Source organism: Scardinius erythrophthalmus, assembly GCF_964197995.2.
Source record: "Scardinius erythrophthalmus genome assembly, chromosome: 19".
NCBI lineage: Eukaryota > Metazoa > Chordata > Actinopteri > Cypriniformes > Leuciscidae > Scardinius > Scardinius erythrophthalmus.
Window position 1 is genome coordinate 19981405 of NC_138239.1, and position 19017 is coordinate 20000421.

Below are 19017 nucleotides of genomic sequence, written 5' to 3' on the forward strand. Positions count from 1 at the left end.
CATTGGCTATTTGCAAGCAAAAGAGTTATTCAAATCAGACTTCATAATTCGAGGAAAATGGATTTCCCCATACGTAATGTCTCGTTCCCTCCTCTCAGGGAACTAAGGTTACGTGAGTAACCAGAGACGTTTTTCGCCATAGACCTCCATTCATTCTGCACTCGCCTGCGAGCGCCCCCGCATGGACAGAGACGTGTTACTGCAGCCAGTCCAGAAACCGGAAGTAAGCAGAGAGCGCACCCTTAGCCCAGTTTGTTTTTGTTGCTGTTTGTGGAGCCTGGGTCTCTATGCCTGTGTCAATGTTTTTTTACCTGATCTCTGATCAGTTCGATACATTTGTAGACGGTTTAATTAGACATTCATATTTAAAGGGATAATGGAAGTTAATAGTCTCTTATTGGCCTGTTTAGCTGAGCCATCCATGTAACAATCAAAAACTGATAAAAGAACACATATTATACAGACACTTGCTATTTAATCTTATTAGATGATTAGTTGATTGCATTTGATATATTTTACATTCAAACATTTGCAATTGGTTTGTAAAAGGTGTTTTTATGCATGTTTGGCCAGAGTTTTGTTGCATTTACACAGTTCTGACCAGCAGGGGTCACCAGCGTGTGGCGTCTCGAACGCTTCGAAACAGTGAATCATTTTGCACTACTATCACATATTTACCTTATTACCAGAGAATAGACGGGCTCTGTTATTACTAACTCCTAAAACACACAAACTCGTGCTTATTATTCTCTCCTATTTATATTCGTATTTCGTATGACCCGACTTAGTAGCACTACTACTACTACTAGCGGTCTCAGTAACATTGAATAACAGGACACAGCTATTTTTATTTATTTATTTTATTTTATTTATTTTGTAATAATGAGAGGATTTGTGTGCAGACCTCAGAATCCACTCATTGCTGAGAACGCCTGAGTTTTTGTTCAGTGCTAACTTAGACACTTTTGATTATCCTTTGCTACAAAACTCATTGTAAATAAACCTTTGACATTCTCCAGAGCTCAAACACAGATATGCACTGGATCGTCTGCCAGATCTGCTTCGCTAATATGCTATTATTATGGAGAAAACTGATCCTAGACCAGCAGTAGGAAGCTTTTCACTTTTCCCTAACTCGTCATAACAGGTTATAGAGACTTTTATTTTGAATTAAACTCCCCTCATGTCCGCTCTCTTATTATTGCACTCTTCACATCCTCAGGCGGAGAAAAGAAGCGGAGATCTGATGGCTTTGAAAAGGATTCAGAAGGTAATATTTATATTTCTTAATAGATTAAATGTCTTAAAAGTAGATTAGCTTTAAGTCGATCCAATAGATCTACACACGACAGATACAGTGAACTATCTCCCTGTCCACATTACTATGTAAAGTCGGAAGATCAGAAGAATTTATTTTTCGGCCAGATGAAAAGATCTTTATGTCGAAAACAAAGCGAACTCAAGTCTTAAGACATCAGAAAAAAATAGATTATAAATGTGATTATTATGCCATCGACGAGGGATGTTTTAAGCAGCTGTAGTTAAACGAGGTTAGCCATATTTAATTAGAAAGAATAGTCAGTTTAGACAGTGAGTAGCTACATTAAAAACATAAATACATAGATATGTAAAATATAATGTTACCTTATAATAATATAACAATAAAACATATGTTATATTAAAAATAAATGTAATCTGAAAGTCTTGACAACATTATATAATGTGAGTGTGTATGTGTGTGTATATATAAATGTTGTATAAAAATGTACTAAAACTAAAGCAGAAATAAAGATAAATTAAAGCTAAATAGAAATAATTAAAAGCCAAAACTAAAGAAAAAACCTTGCATTTATAAGAGTAGGGTTGGAGCTTGCGAATGTTTATATGAATATATATATATATAACTGTCAGAAATATGCAAGTAAACCTTTATCCTTATTTGAATTGAAACCTTACTTCTTAAATCTGTTTTTGACACATAGAAATGTTCTCATCCATTTCTGCTGTATTTGTAGGAGCTACAGGACTTGCAACGGGATCCACCCTCGCAGTGCTCAGCCGGACCACTCGGAGAGGACTGTAAGTGTCTCCACCAACAACATACTCAATTATGGCCTTCAATTCTTTGACAGGACAGTCTTCTCAATATATTTGATTTGCTCTTTCAGTGTTCCACTGGCAGGCGACAATAATGGGCCCAGTAAGTACACATAAATAATTTCAGGTCAATGTTTAGTTTGTGGAATTAGTAATTGGTTCAATAAAAAAGGAAGTAGCTTCGGTCATACACAAACTCTTTCTTGATCTCCCCCCTAGGGTGATAGTCCATATCAAGGAGGGGTTTTCTTCCTCACAATCCATTTCCCGACTGATTATCCCTTTAAACCACCAAAGGTGAGGATTACATCTGTTCTTACCTCATCCATCGATTATCTGATCTTAAATATTTGACATTATGTTTCTCTGACAGCTTGCCTTCACAACAAAAATTTACCACCCAAATATCAACAGTAATGGAAGCATCTGTTTGGACATCCTGCGCTCCCAGTGGTCACCTGCCCTCACGGTATCCAAAGGTTAGAGAACACTCTTATCCAACCTGGATGGTCTTTTCATCATAAACATGTCCAATATGATAACATCTACATCAGGGCTGGGCAACTCTAGCCCTCAAGATACACTTTCCTGCAGAGTTTAGCTCTGAGCCTTATCAAACTAACCTGGCTTACTCAAGGTATGCTGGCTCCAAAAACACGTCCGGGAGTAAGTTCAACCAACCCAGAGTATGTAACACACAAGACATTTTCAACAGAGCGTTAAGAAAAAGCACGCCATATTACTTTTTTTTGTGTAATGGCTATTTGCTCACTACTCCTAATGTGTGTGCACTATTTTTGGATGGGTTAAATGCAGAGGACAAATTACGAGTGTGGGTTACCATACTTGGCCTGTCACTGCATTCTTATAGTTATTATTTTGAAAAAGATGTAAAAACGCTTATAACTTTTATATACTGTAAGTAATAATGTTTATTTAACCTGGAAAATGTGTCAACAGTAAGTATAACTGGAAAATGAATTTATATTGGACAGTTTGCCCTTGCAAAGAATATAAATATATACCTAAAAGGGATTCAGCATTACGCACATAAAGTGACCGTTTCATAAAATGTGAGCAGTATTCATATTACTTTTATCAACACAAATTAAACGATTTTGCTGTTTTCTGTTGTTGTTTTCCCAGTTTTATTATCCATATGCTCACTACTTTGTGACCCAAATCCAGATGACCCTTTAGTTCCAGATATTGCACACATCTACAAATCTGACAAAGATAAGTAAGTGACCTTGTGTGTATGGCTCTCTCTCTCTTTCACTGTTTTTATTGCTAAAATAACTAGCAATCTGCATGAACCATCTTCTTCAGTGCGGTTCAACCATACTACATTTTCATATTTTTCTACACTTATTTTATTTCTATCAAACAATACGTAAAATGTTAAAGTACCAAATGACTCTAAATTTTCAGCTGTAAAGCTGGCACTTCATGAATACTCATTTTAATATCAGCTGAGTACTTTTGTTTTGGATGAAGATGGCTATTCTTGTGTTTTAGGTATAACAGACTGGCAAGGGAATGGACTCAGAAGTACGCTATGTAACTGGACGGCAAGATTTGAAATGATTGCACATGGACATTATTACTGCACACGGCTCTACAACGCACCTGTACAGAAACAAGATGTTTACCAACAGATGAACCTCCCCACCACACACACACACACACACACACACACACAGACACACACACACACACACACACATATACAGTACATACACGCACAACTATACAGAAAATCCTTGTTCAGGAGGCTGAGTCACTTGTCTCTGTTCACAGAGGCATCCTGGAACAACCAGGATGTGTCAGTTAACACATAACAAAAAAAATAATGTTTTATTTTCAAATGGATTAGCTACATTTTAGTAATTTTATTGTATAGAAATAAATACAATACTGGATCATTTTTATTGTTTTTGCATTAAAAGGTGTTATTATAAAATATGTGTCTGGCTGCAGCTCTTTTGTGATGACTCTAGCATTATTAGAACGAAAGAGAATGAGATGTTTTTCCATATGTGTGTGATTTGGAATTTGTTCACATCAGGGATCAAACTACATCAACTGTTCACGCTGCGTGGTGGATTTGTGCCATTAGATGGCGATGTTCCTCCGTTTTATTCCCACCAGAAAGAATTTCATTTCATGCAGAGACGCTTTTAAAAATGCGTTTTTATAAAGGCTGTTTTCATATCTAATTTTCAGTGATGTCCTCATAATTACATCTTTAAAAAAAAAAAAAGTTTAAAATACGTGATAAGTTAATAGAACAATAATCTTGTTGTCTATGTTATAGAGTTTTCTACAAAAAAGGGTTATTAAATGTAACCGTCAGGTAAAAAAAAAACTTCCTTAGCACTATATATATATATATATATATATATATATATATATATATATATATATATATATATATATATATAGGCCTATATATCATACACAGGCCTATATATCATACACACACGCCTGTCACATGACAAAAAATAGTTAGGCCGCATTACAAACGTTTATTTAAATGATTCAAATGAGTATTTTTTAAGGGGAGTGATTAAAAAATAAATAAATAAATATTTCACCACTGCCAGCGTTTCTTTTTCCCCAAAAATGTATTTTAAAGAAAACATGCTAATCACAGAATCATTGAAGAGGTGCATGCAATGTGGTTTTGTAAAAAAAAAAATTCTCGTTATATATATAAAAAAAATAATATATATAATATATTCTATATATAAAATAAAACATTCGTAGGCCTACGAATTCGTAGTTTCGAATTCGAATTCGAATTTCCGCGCATGCATGAGAAACTAGGCGCGCGAACTGATGATGATGAGAAAGTTTGGGAGGAGAGTGGGCGGTTATCCTGACACGTGAATGCTCCCATAGGAGCACAATCCATCCATGCATCCATGTCCTCCAACTATAGTGTGTTCTGGTCCTGGAGCCAGAGGAAAAGTGGAGGGGAGAGGAATTAACGGGCAGATTGATTTTCTCGGGGGCAGTAACTTTAAGGGACTTAAAAAACTTGCCTGGAAATCGGAATGTTTTTCTCCTAATGTTGACTTGCCGTTTGCCTGTTTTACATATGAACCCCGTTTAGTAAGTTTGAAACACTTTATGGGTGCAATGGCTGAGCCGCTGAGTTTCATGCATCATGATCATTGCTCCAGCAGCGAGCGGAGCGACGACTCACCGTCTGCCGCGTCTGAGGATGACTCTAGCGGCATCTGCGGGCACATCTCCCCGCCTGACCCAGACTGGACCGAGGAGAGGTTTCGAGTTGACCGCAAGAAACTAGAAACTATGTTACTGGGTATGTTAACTTCTTAAAAACTCCCTAAAAGAACTGGGAAGACAGTTTTATGTTTTGAAAATACTTTTAGCTAACATTGCAGCAGTGTTGCTTGGCGTCGAGTCACATAAATAGTTCTGTCTAAAAATATCACAATGTTTCCTCGAAGTACATCTCGAAGGAGATGTGTTGACTACGCTGCTTGTTGTGTGGAGCATGTAGACCAGTATTGGGATGTTTTATTTAGCTAAGTACGACAGACATGAACTAACAATACTTTTTGGGAACTTGGCATTTGAACTCAGGCTCTTGTATGCACTCTGTAAATAGAATATATAAGCTTCTCACGTTCATTTAACACAAATATGTTGAGGTTAGACTCATAACTGATCATAATTAAGAAAGAAGTTCATGTATTTAATTTATTTTAGTGTCATGAAATATTTACATGAAATGCTTGCTTATTTCCAGTCATTTCAAAGCATTCATCATCAGTACCACAATAAAATGTAAATGATGAATATGAGATCAATATTACTGATCAATCAAGGTCATCACTGTCATAGTCTTTCAACACACACATACACACATACTCGTTTCACTATCCCAGTGAGAAGATCCAAACTTAAAGGAATAGTTCACCCAAAAATTAAATTTCTGTCACCATTTACTCACCTTCATGTTGGTCCAAACCTGAATGCCTTTCTTTTGTGGAACACAAAATATATTTTCAAGAAAACTGTTTTGGTTGCCATTGACTTCACTTGTATGGGGACATTTCTCAAAATATCTTCATGTTCCACAGACAAATTCATACAGGTTTGAAAGGACAATTTTCATTTTTGATTATTATTTTCCTGTTTATCACCATAAAGCTGCTATGAATCAATCTGTATTGTATAAAGCGCTATATAAATAAGGGTAACTTGGCTTGACTTTCGGTTGAACTATCCCTCATTAAAAACCTGTTTATGTCTGTAGATTTGAAGCAAAACATGATTTTGTTGAGTTACTGTATGAGTGTGTCAAATATTGAGGACCCCTTAAAAATGTCCCCAAGTCCATTTCTAACATGTTTCACTATGTTTGTGAGAATATTTTTAAACATCTGGGCCTAACGTGCATAATAATGCTTAGAAACACAGACTTTTGAAGTTATATTTGTGAGACCCTCTTATCTATGCAGTGTTTTTATACTTGGATAATGATATTTACTATATTCTAACCCTAAACCAGACCTGGCTACAAATATAAAAATGTTAATGGGTTTGTGTGGAGTAAAATATATTTTGGCTGATTTATGATTCATTTCAAATAGTAAGGACCACTTCACAAGTCATAAAACTAAATTTGTGAGGACATTTTCACAAATGTGACAAGAAGTAAAGCCAAACCTGTACACAAACACATGGTTAAAGCTCAATTCAACACATGCGTCTTATTCTACCGTCAGTCTGTCAGCAATGGGCAGTTTACTTCACTGCAGAATAATGTTCAGTTCGTTTTGTTTTTCTTTTGTTGTAACTTCAGCAGATTAGAATTTTAAACAAGCTTAAGTAATACAAGTTGAGGTCAGTGGTTTGGTATTGGCCTATTCTAAACATGTACAAAAGTTCTGGTCTGTTATAGCAGGGCCTCTAGTTTACAAAGACTACTTTTGTTAACATGCATTCAAACCAACCATACTCAATGTAGTTAGGGCCATAGATGACATTCATTTATATATGTGTATGTGCATTTTATTTATTCTACGTAGTTGTGTATTGGGAAACATGGAAAAACTAAGACCCTCAGCACCTTTCTACCACATTTGAGTGTGTTCATGTGTGCAATTGCATGAGTGACTGCTTCCCTGACATTTGGACCCCAGGTCAAAGGTCAGTTCAACATGAGAGAGCTCAAGAGCACCAGGAAAACTTCCATAGCAAGGCAACCACATTTTCGAGACGTTCAACAACACCTTTTACGTCACACAAACTTATATACTTACTCTAGTCTACAATCATTGGTGTAGTGATGTGGACATTTTTCCCACACTATGATTCAGTGACTCGTAATCATCCCTTTGCTCCGGATGATGTGCAACATCTGGAGGTGTTTGAACGGTTGTTGTTTTGATTGGTCGGATGAGCAGTAGGCGTGATCATAAATCCAGTGATGTGTGTTTTTTGTGTGAAGGTTTATTGTGTGGCAAAGTTTTGCTCCCCTTTTCCGGGAAATGGGAGAGAGGCTGAGAGAAACAAGACAGAGAGGGTTACATTTAAAACAATTTTTCTTAAAAATAACATAACAGAAACAGGGGAGACCCATTCTTGTGCTTTTCCCCTTTGACCAGACCACAACTAAATCAACTCATTTTTATAGACTAGAAAGACTAATGGAAGGAATTGGATCATCACCTATGATTCATGTTCACGTAAGGGAATCTGAGCAGCTTTATGGTTTTGTCGGAAAGCACCAAAGAAAGATAGTCATACTTTACGTCAAGTAATCACTCACGCAAGTGGAAATTAGAAGGGAAAAACATGCAAACGCACTCCTCTCTCACACTTTCTTTTTCTCACTAACTTTTATGGTAATAGTTTGTATATTAGAATGCAGTTTTCTCTTTACTCCAATGGCTGTTACATCAGATGTCTGGTTTTGATTAAAAACAGAGGAATGTGTGCTGGCCTGACCTTTTATTCTGTGTGATAAGAAATTCTAAAAAGAATGTAGTGTTTGTTTAGCAGAGTTTACTCCGGCACTTTATGGAAATCAAATGCCCCCTCAGTGGCCATGTAATCAAAATTGTGGGTTTTTCTCTGTCACAGTAGGATGTGAATTTATATATTAAGCTTTAAATGGTAATACATCTCACACCTGTCAGTTAAATCCTTGTTTTTGTGTGTGAATGTGTGTGTGGGTCGGGTTTGTTACCACCGAAAGTTTGCTTATACTTTATTCATTTGCTTATGCATGTGTCCTCTGACATGTGGGATTTATTTATTGAGTATATTTTCGTCTGGGTGTATGTTAAGTGCATCATTCTTAACATGCTGCATGTGTCTGGCATGTTGAGTGAAGCAACAGGAAGTGCGTCGTGTTTTGGGAATGTGCTTATGGCTCAGCGCGCTGTTGCCAGGGAAACACAAGTCTGTTACCTTGGATTTTGATTTCTTTATTTACATTTACATTCATTCATTTGGCAGACGCAACTCACATTGCATTTCAAGGTACACATTTTACATTCTTATCAATTCTCTTTATGTGCATACATGTGCAATTTAAATATTAAAAGGCACATTTGCGTCTTTTTAGATGTTTAAGCAATAAATTAATATAAAACAGACAATGATGTGTATTTATGAATTATTAATCACTCGTTGTAGTATTAAAATCCGTTGTAGAATTAGAGTTGGTGCAGTTTTCTTCTAAGAAGCCTTCTGTTTTTTCTTTGAGTAGAGTAAAGGTGAGTAAATGGTGACAGAATTTTAATTTTTGGGTGAACTATTCCTTTAAGTTTGGATCTTCTCACTGGGATAGTGAAACGAGTATGTGTGTATGTGTGTGTTGAAAGACTATGACAGTGATGACCTTGATTGATCAGTAATATTGATCTCATATTCATCATTTACATTTTATTGTGGTACTGATGATGAATGCTTTGAAATGACTGGAAATAAGCAAGCATTTCATGTAAATATTTCATGACACTAAAATAAATTAAATACATGAACTTCTTTCTTAATTATGATCAGTTATGAGTCTAACCTCAACATATTTGTGATTTTCTGTTTACAAATGTAAATCCATTTCTTGGACTTAATACATCAGTTGTTTTTATAAGATACTTAATACTTGAGAGATAAATCTTAAAGAACTGACTTTATTGGATTACTAAGACTCGTGTTTGGCAGAAATACTCCAAATCTGGTGTGGGAGAGTTTTAGTTTGGCTGCAAACTCATCTATGTTCATAACCTGACATACAAAAATACAGTTTCATTCTCGAGTCTCGACACGGAGAGATGAAATGTTCACATTATTTAATTCACATTATAGCCTAATCCTTTTCAGTCAATACCTTCGATGAGGTCTTAAATGTGTTTTCGGCACATCTGTATGTTATAATCCCAAATATTTTTGCTTTTTATATTGCCAGATTATTGTCCTGTTTTCCATCTTAATTTGAATCATTTCACAGACTTGTCTTTTAGTGGTACACATTGTTTCTGAAAGGCTTTCGGCTTTGAGCTCTTGAATATGAGTTTACTTTCATGCAGACTGCTTGCTTTTAGAAGTTGCAAAAGAAAAGGTTGCGAATTATACAACCAGTCTGCAATAGATGTGCTGTCAGCGGCGTGTGTGTGTGTGTGTGTGTAATCTCAAGTTATGACATGGCGAATAAATTGTTTGAGAAGATAAAAGCTCTGAATGTTTTGCACAAGTGGCTGAGTACTTTAGTTTGGGCATTGACAGGGCTGTGCTTATATGTAGCGTGATGTTTTTTTTCCTGTCGTGAGAGGCTTTGCCGTAACCAATCAGATTATATCTCACACTACTGTTTAAAAGTTCAGAAGATTTTTTTAATGGTTTTTGAATGAAGTCTGTACTTCACAGTAATATTGTGAAAAATTATTCCAATTTAAAATAACTGTATATAAATTCACAGGAATATATATATATATATATTAGAGATGCACCGATTACAATTTTCTGGGCCGATTCCGATTTCCGATTTTTCATTAAGTTTGACCTGCCGATACCGATTTTAGCCGATTCCGATTTCATTTTTTCTAACCACTTTACAGCACACACAAATATTTATTTTATATAATTTCTGTAATAGAACATTTTACAATTTGCATAGTTCACACACATCTAAAGTGCAGTGTTGTGGAAGAACCATTTCCTTTTCACATTCAATATCCAATAATTTTATATATATATATGTATTTAGCAAACGAAACGTCTGTATGAAAACAGGGAATGGCAATAAAATAATATATAAATAAAAAATAAAATAAATATAGCCTTGCAGTATAAAGATATTTCTCAAAGCGCACACAAACACAGGCCTATTGCAATCACTTCAAACTGAATAATAAAACAAGTTTAAATGGGTACATTTTCTATAAAAATATTATAGTTGGGGGCCTTAAGCACATTTTCGCGCAAATTCATCTAAAAGCGCCAAATTTGGCACAGATGTAGCTCAGGTCATACCGAAATGATTTAGCTAGGGCGCCGGAGCCAGCGACCCTCGGGGCCAAGATGGCGGCCAAATCCAATATGGCCGCCGCCCGAAAAGGGTTCCGGCTTTAACTTTTGAACCACATGAGTTACAAATACAAACTTGATATGTTTTTCAGCTTAATTGATCACGAGAAACCCATAGGAATGTTTATATTTATGACCCAGTATATCTGGACCCCTCGATCCTCCAATTCCAATATGGCCACTGTCCAAAAAAGCAGTTTGGGCTGTAGTATGGGGCCTTACACACCATTGTTTGCGCAAATTCACCTACAAGCACCAAATTTGGCACAGATGTAGCTGAGGGGATACTGAAATGATTTAGCCAGGGCGCCCGAGCCAATGGTCCCTGAGACCAAGATGGCGGCCAAATCCAATATGGCCGCCGCCTGAAAGGGTTTCGGCTATAGCTTTTGAGCCAGATGAGATACAAATACAAACTTGATGTCTATTTTACCTTCTTTGACCATGGGAAACCCTTAGGAATACTTACATTTATGATTGGGTATATCAGGACCCCCCAAATTCCCTAAATTCAATATGGCCGCTGTCAGAAAAACAGTTTTGGCTACAAATTTTGAACCAAATGCGCTACAAATGAGGATGTGGTGTCTATTTTGTTTATTGACCACAGGAAGTCCATTGGCATATTTATATTTATGCTTGTGTAAGTCTGGAACCTGAAAATAATGAAATAATTTCATTTCAATATTTTTTTTTTACCACAACTTTGAAGGTTATTCTCAATGTTGATTCATTTCCTTATAAAAGTGAAATGGTTTTCAGTGTACCACAGGTGAATACATTTCAAAGTGTAATCATATAAGAAAGAATAAGACAATTATTTGCAATATTTATATTATGTTAAATTGTTAAAATAATAATACAGCCAATTTTTCCAAAACTCGAAACCCTTGTGTTATGTTGGAATTCTGTGCACTCCCCTTATGGTCCGGGTCAAATTGACCCGCATTGGATTCAATACAATTCCTCAAAAATCGCACTATGAAAAACAACAAAGATTCAGGTACAAACTGTAAACTTTTAATATCAACATTTGTCAAATATTCCAAAAAATATATATCTGAAGATATGATTTAATGAAAATGTTCACCATTTTTTTAACCGTTTTTTAAAACTGTTTTGCTTTGACAAAATTTGAATATACATTATATTTATATACATTTGAATATACATTTTTTTTTTTTTACTTTTTTTTTTTTTTTTGCTTAGAACATCATAACTGAACAATTAATCAATTAATCTGAGCTAATTTTTCCTGCAGTCTATGTCAAAGTCTCAAGATATTTCAGATATCTTGAATATATAAATGAGAGCTTATTTTACTATCTGCGTCTGTCAAAATTTTTCATTTGTAATTTGCAATTAACTCTGAACACCATGATTTAGCTGTTTCAAGTGTTTTTGGTTTGGGTTAGAGCACTTTTAGATACACTTACACTTTAGAACTGGAGTTGATGCCCAGTTGATACATAAAATAAATGTTTTTATGTTGTGTCTGTACAGTTGTCAAATTGACCTGCGAACATCACAAACGTAATAGTAATTTTGTTTGTATATGTCAAAAAAAAAAACACCAGCATGTTGAAACTTTGCATGCATGTTCATGAAGATAAATGCAAAAAAGTCACTATATATATATATATATATATATATATATATATATATATATATATATATATAAAGATTTAATATTATTTCAGGTAGCTTGAAAAAATAAATGATAGGTAATGTTTACCATCTCTGGCTGACAAAATATTTTTCTGTATTGAAATAAGTGTGGAAAACCTATTTTTTTTGCTTCATAAGGTAGTAAAAAAATAAAATAACAAAGTATAACCAAGAAATGTTATTATTTTGGGTCTGTACAGTTGCCTTAGAGCGTTAAAATATGCGGGTCAAATTGACCCGCGAACATCACGAAAGGAACAGTAATTTTGTTTGTATATGTCAAAAAACACCAGCATGTTGAAACCTTGCATGCATGTTCATGATGATAAATGAGAAAAAGTCACAAAATATCAAGAAAAAAAACATAGGTTAACCAGTATTTCCAGCAACTATAAAATCTAAACGGGTCAAATTGACCCGCAATATAACACAAGGGTTAAAGGTTTGCTTAGCATAACAAAAAAACAGCAATAACATAAAAAACAACAGTGAATTCTCATGGTCTCTCACATGAATTATCATTATCACTCACAATCACCGGATCTCTCATTGTCTTCACCATCATTGTTTGTACAAGCACCCTCACATGCATATATAGAAGTGCAATGAACTCCGGCTTTACAGCACTTACAGTGCCCTCTACATGCTGTCTTGCAGCCACAGTGGAGGAGAATGGTGCAGGCTTTACTGGCGTCTCCTAGATTAGTCCAGTAAGGTTCCCAAGTCTTGCTCGTAGAGTCCCGAAACCATCCCCATGCATTGAACTCTGGGATATCTTGCTGGACAGCGGTTGCCTGATTCCAGTAGAAGCTGGCCTTCAGCAGTGCTCTATTGATGTGCTGAATCAATGCAGCTTGTGTGGGTGGCAGGTTCTTGAGAGACTTGGTACCATTCGAGAAAAGGTGATGTCTAGCTTCATCTACACGGCTGGAACCACAGCTCTTGCTGTACATGATGAGCTCATGTGACAGATTCATAGCTCATGGTCCAAATGGTCCAGCCAACTACTGAAAAAACATTCCATGACTACGTTAACACCAATATTGCTTGGTTTGTGAGGTCACACATGAGCTATGAATCTGTCACGTGATTGGATATTGTGTTTGATAAATATCCAGAGGAGAACCTCAAAACACAAACTCACCAATGCAGAGGAACCGGATCAAGAACTAAAATAGATGGGAGAACTCCAATTCCAAAACGTAACTGGATATATCTATTATATATATACTGGATATATTGTTATATATCTAACTATTTGGATATATCAGTGAAGAGATAACCAAGCATGGCATGTCAGGTATACTCCTCCTTTCCACCAAGAAAGATGCTGTACTCTCCAACAGACCAGGGTATGACATGTCTGCCCTTCAGCCTTGTAATCATCCAGAAGCAGATACAAGAATAATCCTGCATCTTGCACATGCTGGGGCCAATGGCCATAAAAAGGCATTTGTCCGGACTGTCGACAGCGATGTTGTCATCCTTGCCATCTGCTTCAACACACTCGGCCTCACAGAGCTCTGGATCGGCTTTGCAGGTAGAAAAAACTATAGGGACATTCCTGCTCATGAAATCAGCAAGGATCTTGGTCCCCAGAAGTCACTAGCCTTACCACTCTTCCACGCTTTAACAGGCTGTGACACAACCTCAGCCTTCCAGTGCCATGGGAAAAAGAGTGCATGGGCAGCTTGGGAGGCAACACCAGATCTCACAGAATCTCTGGTTACCCTCATTTTGGAGCCTGAACAGATCAACAATGACGTCCATGTCCAAAGACTGGAGCGTATGGTCGTCATCATGTACAGCAAGAGCTGTGGTTCTAGCCGTGTAGATGAAGCTAGACATCACCTTTTCTCGAATGGTACCAAGTCTCTCGAGAACTTGCCACCCACACTAGCTGCATTGATTCAGCACATCAAAAGAGCACTGCTGCAGGCCAGCTTCTACTGGAATCAGGCAACCGCTGTCAAGCAAGATATCCCAGAGTTCAATGCATGGGGATGGTATCGGGACTCTACGAGCAAGACTTGGGAACCTTACTGGACTAATCTAGGAGACGCCAGTAAAGCCTGCACCATTCTCCTCCACTGTGGCTGCAAGACAGCATGTAGAGGGCACTGTAAGTGCTGTAAAGCCGGAGTTCGTTGCACTTCTATATGTACATGCTTGTACAAACAATGATGGTGAAGACAATGAGAGATCCGGTGATTGTGAGTGATAATGATAATTCATGTGAGAGACCATGAGAATTCACTGTTGTTTTTTTATGTTATTGCTGTTTTTTTGTTATGCTAAGCAAACCTTTAAGAGTTTTGGAAAAATTGACTATATTATTATTTTAACAATTTGATATAATATAAATATTTGAAATGATATACACTTTGAAATGTATTCACCTGTGGTAAACTGAAAACCATTTCACTTTTAAGGAAATGAATCAACATTGAGAATAACCTTCAAAGTTGTGGTAAAAAAAAGGATTTTCAACCACAGTCTTGAAAAGAATACAGGTTCCAGACTTACACAAGCATAAATATAAATATGCCAATGGACTTCATGTGGTCAATAAACATAAAATAGACACCACATCCTCATTTGTAGCGCATTTGGTTTAAAATTTGTAGCCAAAACCATTTTTCGGACAGCAGCCATATTGAATTTAGGGAATTTGGGGGGGTCCTGATATACCCAATCATAAATGTAAGTATTCCTATGGGTTTCCCATGGTCAAAGAAGGTAAAATAGACATCAAGTTTGTATTTGTATCTCATCTGGCTCAAAAGCTATAGCCGAAACCCTTTCAGGCGGCGGCCATATTGGATTTGGCCGCCATCTTGGTCTCAGGGACCATTGGCTCGGGCGCCCTGGCTAAATCATTTCAGTATCCCCTCAGCTACATCTGTGCCAAATTTGGTGCTTGTAGATGAATTTGCGCGAACAATGGTGTGCAAGGCCCCATACTACAGCCCAAACTGCTTTTTTGGACAGCGGCCATATTGGAATTGGAGGATCGAGGGGTCCAGATATACTGGGTCATAAATATAAACATTCCTATGTGTTTCTCATGATCAATTAAGCTGAAAAACATATCAAGTTTGTATTTGTAACTCATGTGGTTCAAAAGTTAAAGCCGGAACCCTTTTCGGGCGGCGGCCATATTGGATTTGGCCGCCATCTTGGCCCCGAGGGTCGCTGGCTCCGGCGCCCTAGCTAAATCCTTTCGGTATGACCTGAGCTACATCTGTGCCAAATTTGGCGCTTTTAGATGAATTTGCGCGAAATTACCTATTTATGTGCTTAAGGCCCCCAACTATTAGTCTTTGTTTTCTTTTCTGACATAGCCTACTCCAGTTCTTGTTAAAACACGCAAATTCTGTGCATTTTGGGCACTTTTTTTGTGAAACCCTATTTAGGCTATTTTCAACCAAAAGTGTGATTTCCCTTTAATTGAGCGCGAGCAGTGCAGCAAATAGACTAGGCGCCGAAACACGCGCTTCACTGCTCGCGACGCTCCTGCTTGACGCTCGCGCTGCTCCTGCTCCCGTTGTGAATGCACTCATATTGATTAACATATGCACGCCGAAAAAAAATACGCGCTTGCGGTCTGAACGGACGTAATTCACGAGGTTTTCTACATGTGCTCCGTGTGCACGTGTGATGCTGATGTTGCGCAATGTTAATCATGCGGCGCCCGAGTGCATTTGACCGGCTTAAAATCGGCATTTGTCAGACTGACCGGCCGGTCGCCGGTTACGGCCGATCACGTAAAAATCGGCCAATTCCGGTCACCAGCCGATCAATCGGTGCATCTCTAATATATATATATAATACACACCACACACACACACACACACACACACACACACACACACACACACACACACACACACACACACATATATATATATATATATATATATATATATATATATATATATATATATATATATATATATATATATATATATATATATATATATATATATATATTCCTGTGAATTTATAGCAGCCATTACTCCACTGTCACATGATCCTTCAGTAATCTTTCTAATATGCAGATTTACTGCTCAAGAAACATTTCTTATTATTATCAATGTTGAGGACAGGTGTGCTGCTTAATATTTTTGTGGAAACTGTTTCCATCCACACGTTTTTATCCGAATTGAGTGATATCGAATGAAAAATGCCTTATGGAAACAGTAAAATTCGATTGAATTTCATGAATATCGACTCAAATGAAATACGGTCGGTCTCATCGGATTTTATCTTGATCGATATACGGCTTATGCGATAAACGCTGATGGAAACGATAGATGGCGCGATCCATTTTGTCTAGCAAAACTTTGTTCGCAAATGTATGCTTGAATGTTGTGCGATTCAGTGCGAAAATGAAATGGAAACACCTTAAAATGTCTCAAATCAATTCGATATACCAATTTGATCGCAAAACAGCATGTGACGTCATTACGCACAGGTTTTTATTCGCTTTAAAGCCGTTGGATGGAAACACACATTCACCAGCTTTATTCGCATGAGCTTTTTTACCGAACTTCAGATAATTCGATTGACAAGTAGTGGGAAACATAGCTTGTGATACTTTTTTCAGGATTCTTTGATGAATAGAAAGCTAAAAAAAACAGCATTTATTTGAAATGTAAATCTTTTGCAAGATAAATGGCTTTGTCACTTTTGATCAATTTATTGCATCCTTGCTGAATTTATGTGTTCAAAAAATGTCATTTTCGTCATTTTACTGACCATAAACATTTGAACTGTGGTATAGGCCGTGACATATCTGACTGCGGAGCAAATGTCTTCAATTCTTAATAATTAAGATTTGAATCCAGATGCTGATCGTGGGTCTGTTTCTCTGATCTCTCGCCCACTCTCTGAGCTCCGGAGTTGAAGGGAAGTTCCAGGATTATTCGGGAGAAATACACTAAAATTATACAGTTTTGTTCTTATACACTCACTTACTCATCACATTCCTAACACACACATAGTTTACAGGAGCTGTGCTATAATCAAATACTACTCTATATTTGTGCGTGAAGCTGTTTCATTAGAGCAGAAACGCTGTGGAGTTTTTGTGACCCACATCCTAAATAGAGCACAAGAAAGAGCTGAAATCAACACACACACTGCATTTAACATTCTGTCTGGTTTAAGACTGGCTATTTTCATATTTTTCTCTGTGTGTGCCTCAGTATGTTTACAATTGGATGTGTGTGTTAGAAAGTGAGTATCATATCTGAGACTTCATGTCTCAGACTTCATGCTGCGGGCCTAATTTTCTGTCAGAGGTCCTGGACATCTTGTTCAGATACATGGCATCATGGATTCGATCAAACAGATAAAAAACCTCTGCTAGAAATCTTATAACGGGCCATGTTTGGATCTTCCAACAGGACAGTGATCCAAAAACAAACATCAAAATCAAAACAAAAATGGGTCACTGAGCACAAAACCAAGCATCTGCAATGGCCATCCCAGTCCCTGACCTGAACCCTATAGAAAATTGAGTGGGCTGAACTGAAGAGAAGCGCCAACATGGATCTGGGAATCTGAAGGATCTGGAGAGATTCTGTATGGAGGAATGGTCTCTGTTCTCTTGTCAGGTGTTCTCCAAACTCATCAGGCATTATAGGAGAAGACTCAGAGCTGTTATCTTGGAAAAAGGAGATTGCAAAAAGTATTTAAAAAAAGGGGGCAAATAATTGTTCCCAATGTATTTTGGAGAAAAACATTTATTTCATTATGTGATTTTCCCCCCACTTTCAATTCTTTTACTTCAATGAAAGGTTAGATTTTTGCTATTTTAAAAAAAATATATATATCAAAAGGATTAACAATGCAGATTTTTTTTTTACAGCCATCTTTGATCATATTTACCAAGGAGGCAAATAATTCTGACCAGCACTGTATACACACACACACACGCACACAAAATGCAATTTTCTGTGGATCTCCTTTCACTCATCTGGAAAAAAAGGCTTAATTTTTAAGATTCTTTAATGCTTTTTTTGTTTTTTGTTGCACTGTTAGTGCTGGTTATCTGTAACATAACTTGTTTATTAAAACTGGGTACAATTAAAGTGTTTCTGCTTGAAATTAAGTAGAATCAATAAATGAAAATATGTAAATAGATTTTGTTTTGGGAATGCATGGGTTTGGAAGATTAAAACCATTTATGTCTACTTCTCTGTCCGTCACTGTTGTTCTCATCTCTCCTTTTCTCCGCTATATGCCAGATCATGCGAAATTGTGATGATACCAGTTCTTTGTTTTCAATAAGAATCTCACATTTTCAGCATTGCCATATAAATCCCAGCATTTCTTTCTAGCCTGTGCAATGATTTTTGAAGGAGGGTTCAACACACTTTGGTTTAATGAGATGGGAACTACTTGTAATTGTAGCTCTTTCTATCCTTGTTTTGATCTGGAAATGTAGTGAATTTCATGGAGAAATGGGTGGATGTGCTTTTGCTTGTGATTTTAGGGTCATTTAGAGGTTTAGATGACACGATTGTCTCATTTCTAACCCTTTTTATTTCCTCCCATTTGGGGTTTGTTGTTCTGAACTCTCTATGAAATCCATATTTCAACGTTATAGGTAAAGAAAAGGGCAGGAAAGGGCTTGGTGCTGTTAGATAAATCACTCTCTATGCAGAGACATAC

At 36.8% G+C, this 19017-nt stretch overlaps 2 protein-coding genes across 5 annotated transcripts in view; both read left to right on the top strand.

The window, feature by feature from the left end:
* The first annotated feature begins 1184 nt into the window (after positions 1 to 1184).
* ube2d1a (ubiquitin-conjugating enzyme E2D 1a) lies at positions 1185 to 4161 on the top strand. Its single transcript, XM_081347675.1, has 7 exons — positions 1185 to 1270; positions 2016 to 2079; positions 2169 to 2200; positions 2317 to 2394; positions 2471 to 2576; positions 3244 to 3337; positions 3616 to 4161. The coding sequence occupies exons 1-7, from the start codon at positions 1247 to 1249 to the stop codon at positions 3659 to 3661; spliced, it is 444 nt and encodes a 147-aa protein (XP_081203801.1). The 5' UTR covers positions 1185 to 1246; the 3' UTR covers positions 3662 to 4161.
* Positions 4162 to 5064: 903 nt separating this feature from the next.
* bicc1a (BicC family RNA binding protein 1a) overlaps positions 5065 to 19017 on the top strand; it is a 37746-nt gene continuing 23793 nt past the window's right edge. For 2 of the 4 annotated variants that reach the window (XM_081347304.1, XM_081347305.1), the window contains exon 1: positions 5087 to 5428. In XM_081347304.1, coding sequence (XP_081203430.1) covers positions 5233 to 5428 — 196 coding nt within the window. In that variant the 5' untranslated portion in view covers positions 5087 to 5232. Of the gene's footprint in view, positions 5429 to 19017 lie in introns of all 4 variants that reach the window. The other 2 variants (XM_081347307.1, XM_081347306.1) reach the window with 2 other exon arrangements.